Below are 7,853 nucleotides of genomic sequence, written 5' to 3' on the forward strand. Positions count from 1 at the left end.
GCGGCGGAGGGAAACTGAGGCAGGCCTGGCGTGGGCAGCAGCGTGCCGGGCGCGCGGAATACGTTGGTGGTCTTCTTGCGCTTCTTCCACTTGGCGCGCCGGTTCTGGAACCAGACCTGGATCGGGCAGGGCGAAAACGAGACAAGTCGCTGTTAGCGAGCTCGGCGGCCGCGGGAGCCTGGGGAGGGGACCCCAGTGCCCTCGGCTGGACGCTCCCCACACCCATCCAGAGAATCGAGTTCTCCACCGGCTGTTCACCCTCACTCAGCGCACACCCCAAACTGCGGAGTGATCGTGCCCTGGGGCGCCCACGCACAGTGCAGTATCACCGCGGTGTGCAGTGCGCACCACGCCCCTGCACACCGGCTTTTTCCGTGCACTCCACAGATGCACAGGTCTGCAGGCGGGCATGTGTCAAGGCACGCGGCCCACAGGTGTACAAATGAAGATAAACATGTGTACCCATGTGGCTTAATAGCATGTCTTATAGCATAGGGTATAGAATTTTCAGAAACGCTGGAAATTTGGAAGTTGACAAAGGACGGTGGATGACAAAGCCAGTTTCAAAATTGAAAGACAAAGAAAACCCCTAATACCACGGTTGACAGAGCAGAGAGGTTAATACAGTGATCGGTGTGGGCAAGTGAGCAGCACAGAGCTACATTGTTGGGCCACCAAAGTGACTTCCGATTCCTCCCATAGCACTTCGTTCAGCTACAGGTCTTCTACCGGATTCCCCAACCTCTCCTAGGGCATCTTCCTCCGAGTTTAAGCGGGTGTGCTGCAAACCGCTGCTGGGTGCCTTCAAGCCCATTCCTTTCAGTGACTTACTGAGGTCTCCAAGTAACAAGGCCTCTCATACTCTCAAGTGACCCTTCCCCTTTAACTTATAACCTAATAGTAAAATTTCTGGTCAATACAAATGAAAGGCAATCAATTTTAAAACTTGCACGAGTTATGAAACAAATTTAATTTTGCTTAAATACTAGATGCCTTTTTCAGGGAGGTGTGTTTGATAAAATATACTCCAAATGAAAATAAACTTCCTGCTCTTTGGTCCTCAACACTGGCCCAGGAAAATCAGACTTGACTAGGGCAATTTTCCTGTAAATGTCAAATTCACAACCACAGGGGAGTAGTTCTGTGTGGAAGATATAAAATAAGTTGCCAGATCAAAATAACTTCCCATTTCTACCTATTTGAATTTGATCTTTAAGGAGGAAAAAATCACCAGCATGCTTACTTGGCAGGCTTGCAGTTTAAAATCTAGTCAGCTGAAGGCTTGCTGTGCCTAAATATAAATGGTGTGGGACACACCTCAGATACTGATTGAGATTCCCCTTAGAATTTGGTCAGCTGGGATTTGACCACTGTATTTGTAGCCCAAACGGTGATGGTGATTCATGTCCTTTAACCCAGTAATGTTTACAATCTAAAATATCAGAATATGGATACCCCTGTTCTCCTTCTCAGAAAGCCAAACATGTGCGAAGACAAACTCTCTGCCAACCAGTGTGAAAGGTATTACAATGTAGAATTATCTCTGAGCCTACTTTGGTCTTCCTGCCTTACCTGCACCCTCACCCACACTTCACTTTTCTCTGCTTGCCATCCCATTTCCTGCATTGCTGCCACCCAAGTGTTGGCAGTGGGTAAATGCACCTTGTGCCTTCCTTGTTGCAGCTCAGAGCTGGTGGTATGGCCAACTAATTAGGCAAACAGGGCCTTTGATGGTGGATGTGATCAGTGGGGTGGGATTGAGCTGTTAGCAACCTCTGAGAAGAGATGAAGAAACCTCTGCAAGTCCCTTTTGCTGTGCCCACCGAATGCTGGGGAGTTGGACAGGATGGAGTTCTTAACAGAAAACTATGGGTTCACATGTCCCCACGTGTCCCATGCAGCACTGGATATATTTTTGAAATGTATCTTATAAAATCAAGTCCACTTTCTAACACATTGAAAGTGCCAGTGAATCCTAAAATGTTAGGTTGCTTGGAGGGCCTGAGATGGTGGAAGGAGTGGAGAGAGGAGCAGAAGAAAAGTGCAGAAAATGCCCAATAGAATTTCAATAGCAAACATCACTGCCTTGAAGGTTTCTGATTCTAGGACATGCTCAGACACAGGTGGAAAAGAACAGCTGTTAGAGAACTGAATATTGTAGAAATAATAAAAAAATGTGCTCAATTGTGTTTGAGGGTTAGTAGTCAAATGATGGCTACACTTCTTTTTTTAATGTTTCATGGTTTACTGGGGTTGGGGAAAAAATCTGCATGGGATCTGAGCACCTCGGTTCCAAGCTACGATGCATATGTTTTTAAAATGTGAATGTTTCCACTTGAAAACTAGAGCATGACAGATTAAAATGCAGGCAAAACCTAAGGGAGATTTTCAGAACGCACAGATGACAACTCCAGTAGATATATTAACCGCAGCCACAGGCCAACTTTGTACTCAGTTTGAAATGCATCCCTTCTTGGAAAATGCTTAATACAACAGTGAGAATCTAATGGAGGTTGGAATCTAAAAATCCACTTTCATGATATCTGCTGTTACAGTAATATAGACATACTGTAAATGTATTTTAAAATATATAGCCCATTTAATTCCCCAGCTATAAATGGCTCAGAAATAGAGAAAGAAGGGAGAAAGAAAGAATATTACTTTTTCCCCCTCAAAGCAAGCCCTTTATGAAGATCTCATTGGAATCCAGCAAATGATTAATGTGAAGATTTGGGAGGAAATCTGGGGAGCTGTATTAAAGCCTAGATCTCAGGTTCATTTCGATCAGCCAGCCGTGAACTCTGGGCCGAATTCATTACACTTTAATAGTGCTGGGAGAGGGAGAAAATGCAATTTCTCATTCCATTAGAAAACTAGAAAATACTCTCAGCTTGTCCCCCTATTAAGATGTGGCAGGTGACAGGGCCATTCTGGGGGACATGGTCAGTGGAATTACAGCACATTATTTTTGTTCGTATAAAATATTGAAAGGCAAGCCTGACTGTGCAGAAGTTATTTCACTGATTTGGTTTTTATGTAAATAAAATATTGAAAGTTAATTAATCCATGCTAGAGACTAATGATTATGCTTATTATATTGCATTTGATCGCATAATTTGCATGATTCTCGCATTGCTGCTTAATAAGCCATTCCAGGTTATAAATAATTCTGAAATTGGTTTCTAATAATGGCATGCTATAAAAGGAATGGTTTTATTACACTAGCCAGAAAAGGGGAGCAATATCCGACATGGAATCAGCCTCCATGTGAGTAGAGGTGCTTTAATAAATACTTAAAAGTGTGATATATAATAGATATAGATCAAAATAAGTATACTGGATAATTTAGCCTAGAATCAAAAAACATCTCTGAAAACATACAGTTGAAATAAATTAAATGCTTAGATCATTCTTAATCAGTGCAGTGGCCCACATACTGAAAAGAATGTGTGGCAATCTGTTAACTGTAAAGAAAACTATGAAGTACTTATCAGATACCAACATAAACCAATTACTATTTAATTTGAATTTGGTCAAGGAGCAATAGTACAGTGAATTGTGAAGTAAATACATTTTCCATAAATTATTTTTGCATTACATTACATAATGTTAATCATTTTGAAATGTTAATTAAGAAGGTTATGTTGATTTGATTACTTTTTAAGATATGAAACATTATTTTTAAAAATATTGGAATTGCCATTCTATTAAATTGTTTCTATCAACAGCCTCAAGCTATTATCTTTGGTTGAACATTATTCTAGAACAATTAAAGTACATTGTCTCTTTCTTCTCCCATATTTTTGTGTACTTTTTGCAAAAAAAAACTATTTCTATCATATAGTTTATATTTTATTTCATTTACAACTTTTTCCATTGAAAGAATCACTGTCACTAACCTTTGGAAGACCTAATAAAGTTTAATAAACCTCATTTTCTTTTTTCATAAAATCAGTTGTCCAATTATATTTTATTTGTGATTCTAAGTTCAATTTTAATTTGAACTAATTACCAGTATATTTGGGTTAAGACACAGCATTTAATTTTTTAAAACAAAAATTAATAGTTGTATTTCTCTTGGACAAAAAGCAAATTTTATGAATTTTCAGCCTCCAACGTTGAACCTACAATCAAGTATTATAATTAGCATAGTATTGGAATTGTATATTTCTATAAAAGTTTGAGCTCAACTGCAGGTTTATATGATATATAAGCACAATACAGTTAACAGTCGTTTGGTGTGTAATTTCAACAGCCCATGGTTCAGGCCTTTCAGAGTTCACTAACAAAACCACCCAGACCTATATTGAACAAAAACGTTAGTTATTATAGTATGCCCTGAATATTGCTTTATTAATTTGGCCACTTTAAGTCCCCAGTGATATTCATTTACTATTAGAACAGAAGATATAAGCACAATACAGTTAACAGTCGTTTGGTGTGTAATTTCAACAGCCCATGGTTCAGGCCTTTCAGAGTTCACTAACAAAACCACCCAGACCTATATTGAACAAAAACGTTAGTTATTATAGTATGCCCTGAATATTGCTTTATTAATTTGGCCACTTTAAGTCCCCAGTGATATTCATTTACTATTAGAACAGAAGATTGTGTCACTTTTCCCCATATAGACTATCTTTAAAATGTCAAGTGGTAATGGAAATATTCAACATTATGATTATGGACACCCTCATCGTTCACTTTTTAGATCAAATGTAAAGTAACTGAGATCTTTACAGTTAATTTATAAAAGCAGGTGGCAGTGGTTTTAGGTACTATAGTTAGACTGACACCCAGGATGTGGGACTGAAAATACCAGCGTCCCAAGATAGAGAAGGGCGTTTTTCAGCACCCTGGATAGCTCAAAACAAAGCGCGCTTAGAATTTCACTCAGGCACAAGTCCGCAAAATATTTGATGTTATTTCAGTTCTTTAGAAAGCATTAAAAACCTGGGGTTAATCGGGCTTATTATTTTATTCCTTAAGTTTCAGAAAAGTTATATATCTAATTCTCTAGATACACTGCATATAATTTACAACTTGGAGGGCGGTTCTGTACAAATAAGGGGTTAAGACTGACTTGTTACTGCCAATCAACCTTTCCCACCCTAAGTGTTCGTTCTGTGGGTCGGATATCTACAATAAAAAGCCTTCGTTTTTCCGCCCTTCCCCTACCTCCCAGTTTCCTTGGGAAAATCTAAAAGATTTTAAACAAACAAACAAAAAATCCAGGGCTCACAGGCTTTGAGGGCAGGGCCATTTCTAGGGAACCGGTAGACCACCAAGGTGCAAACCTCTTGCAAATATCAAAGCTAGGGGTATTTCGCCTGAGAGTGGTAAGAGAACGGTATTTTTTTTAGGGAAATAAAATCACGCGGCGAAATGGGTATGTAGCTTTTTTAAAAGGCGCTCATTTCGCCTCATTTCTTCTCGTTGAGTTTTCGGTACGATTGTTATATTCCCCCCTTTACCCAAATGCTTCACACAAGCTCATTCCAGGCAATAAAATACTTGTCAATACTGTGAGCTGGAGTTGGGGAGCGCGCCGGGCCCAGCAGCCTCGGATACGCGGAGTTGTCTCTGCAGAGAAGTCGGACCCACAGGGCAAGACAATTCGGACTTTGCTGTAAGGAGTTTCCGCGGGGTTGTGACTGCACTGGTGAGAGATGGGCCTTGAGAGGCCACTGGGGATTGGCGATCGGGGCTAGAGTCGGGGCGGAAAAGTAGCTAGCTTGACCCAACAGTGCAAAAGTGGCCGGAGAGTAGCCAGGTTCCTGGGAGGGGAATGAAATGCCCGGCTCCCTTCGCATACATCCTCCCGCCTCCTCCTCGCTTTGGATCTCAGCGCCCAAGCCCCGCGTACCTGCACTCGGGACTCGGTCAGCCCGATGCGCAGCGCCAGCTCCTCGCGCATGAAGATGTCGGGGTAGTGGGTCTTGGCAAAGCTCCTCTCCAACTCGTTGAGCTGCGCGGGGGTGAAGCGCGTCCGGTGGCGCTTCTGCTTCTGTTGGCCCTGCTGCTGGCCGGCTTGACTGGGGTTCGGGCCGCCCTGGGGCCCGGGCTGCTTGTCCGGGTCTTTGGCGCTTACCGCCAGCGAAGCCGGGGTGGAGCCCACGGTAGTGATGTCCTCCCCGGGCAGCAGAGTGGCTCCCTCGACTGGGTCCGAGTTGGGCGCCAGGTCCCCTGGATGGCCCCCGGGGTCGGAGCCCCCCACTCCCAGCCTACACTTCACCGCCTCCCGGTGGCCCAGCAGCTCGGCGGCATCTTTCATACCTGAAGAGGCAAGGGGGTTGTGATCATTACTGAGATGCTATCTTCCCGGCGCGTCCTCCTTCGGCCCCATCCTCGGCTTTCTCCGGGCCCACGCTCTCCCCAAGGTCGAAATTACCAGGGCGCAAGGCCGGCTTCCCCAGGATTCCGACAGCAGCGCCTCAGCAACACCTCCGGGCCCTTTTCCCTCTCTCCGCAGGGGGCTCCGGTAAGATACAAGAACAGGCTTTCTTTTCTCCCGCAATAAAACACTCTCAGGCCCACCAATAAAAGATGCCTCAGATGCCCTTTCAAAACCTGTACCCCGGAAGCCCCCAGGAAATCGAAAACAAATCCTTAAACCCGAGGAGTGGAGGGAGAGAAAGAAAATTAAACGCTTCCTCGGCCGCTGCCCCACCTGAATTTAGGCAGACTGCTGAACTCTACCTCTGGCCCGATTTCCTTTCACTTTAGAAGATGAATAAGTCTCCAAATCTTACCCCCCCCAATCAACCCAAATCAGCTCCGCCTCCCCCTGAATTCAGAGAAAGTGTTTGGGAAATGGAGTCACATCCATCACTAAAGATTCCCAAACCGGAAACCCTGTGCCCAGCAACCCAGATGGCGTTAAACTCCAGTAAACTCCTTAGACAAGACAGCGAGTCAAACTTGAGAAGATTCAACTTTTAGAAGAAATAAAAGGCGCGTTCTGCTCAGCCATTGGAAAGGCCGTGTCTCTTGCAGAAGGTAGTGATGCCTGTGAGGTAGAAGTGGGCTTTTCTCCTTCTCAACCAGCACACTTAGCAAATTTGCCCCGATGGTAGCAGGTCCTTCTTAAAGACACCTTTTTTAAAAAACAAATTCAATCTTACTTAGAGGAGGAGGAGGAGAGAAGCAGGTAGTGGGAAGAGAGAAAGAAAAGGGGAGAAAGAGAGGAAGGAAATCCCAAATCCGAGCAAAAGGGAGAGAAAAAGAAAAAGAAACACCCCTAAACAAATTACCACAGGGCAGATCGCCTTTCAGAAAAAAATAAATAAAGAGGAGGGGAGAGAAAAGCTAAGAAAACTAAAAAGTAGCAACATTCCCTAACTCCTTTTTTGGTTCTACATATTCCATAGATTTTTTTTTAAAGAGGATGTTAAATCAAATTAAACTTTAATACAGAACAATTACTTTTAAAGAAATTAGTCCATTTAGGGCGCATTAAGGTAAAATAAGGAACAAATTGACAATTTCCTGCCCGGGCTTCTCCTGCCTGCCGGGGCACGAGACGCGCACTCACCTAGCCTGGCGTCCAGGAGGTCGGCGTGAGACAGCATCGCGCACCGCTCCAGGGCGAAAGCTGTTCCCCCCCAAATTTTAGCGGCTTTAAGTTATTTAAAATAGATATAAGCTATAAGCTATACGATATAGATATATATAGATCACCTAAATGAAAGAAAATTCGGTTTGTGGTTAAAAAGGGGGCTTCTTGCATTATAATGTCCTTTAGAGAGACGGGGAGGTGCTTAACAGTTGAATGAACCCGTGAGCAGCTCGGCGAGGGGACCAATCAGGAGGGCAGCCTGCAAATGTCAGCGCCCGGAGAGTCCCCCACTCCGCCC

At 43.6% G+C, this 7,853-nt stretch overlaps 1 protein-coding gene across 1 annotated transcript in view; it reads right to left on the reverse strand.

Annotated features, from left to right (window-relative positions):
* The window catches only part of Otp (orthopedia homeobox), a 9,661-nt gene extending 2,045 nt beyond the window's left edge, over positions 1–7,616 (reverse strand). Inside the window, exons 1-3 of the mRNA XM_010619147.2 lie at positions 7,532–7,616; positions 5,864–6,273; positions 3–116 (exon numbers count right to left, since the gene is read on the reverse strand). Of these exons, the coding sequence (XP_010617449.1) occupies positions 3–116; positions 5,864–6,273; positions 7,532–7,568 (561 nt within the window). The 5' untranslated portion in view covers positions 7,569–7,616. The remainder of the gene's footprint in view (positions 1–2; positions 117–5,863; positions 6,274–7,531) is intronic.
* Between the last annotated feature and the right edge of the window lie 237 nt (positions 7,617–7,853).

Source organism: Fukomys damarensis, unplaced genomic scaffold, assembly GCF_012274545.1.
Source record: "Fukomys damarensis isolate Sample0158 unplaced genomic scaffold, DMR_v1.0_HiC HiC_scaffold_1, whole genome shotgun sequence".
Lineage (NCBI taxonomy): Eukaryota > Metazoa > Chordata > Mammalia > Rodentia > Bathyergidae > Fukomys > Fukomys damarensis.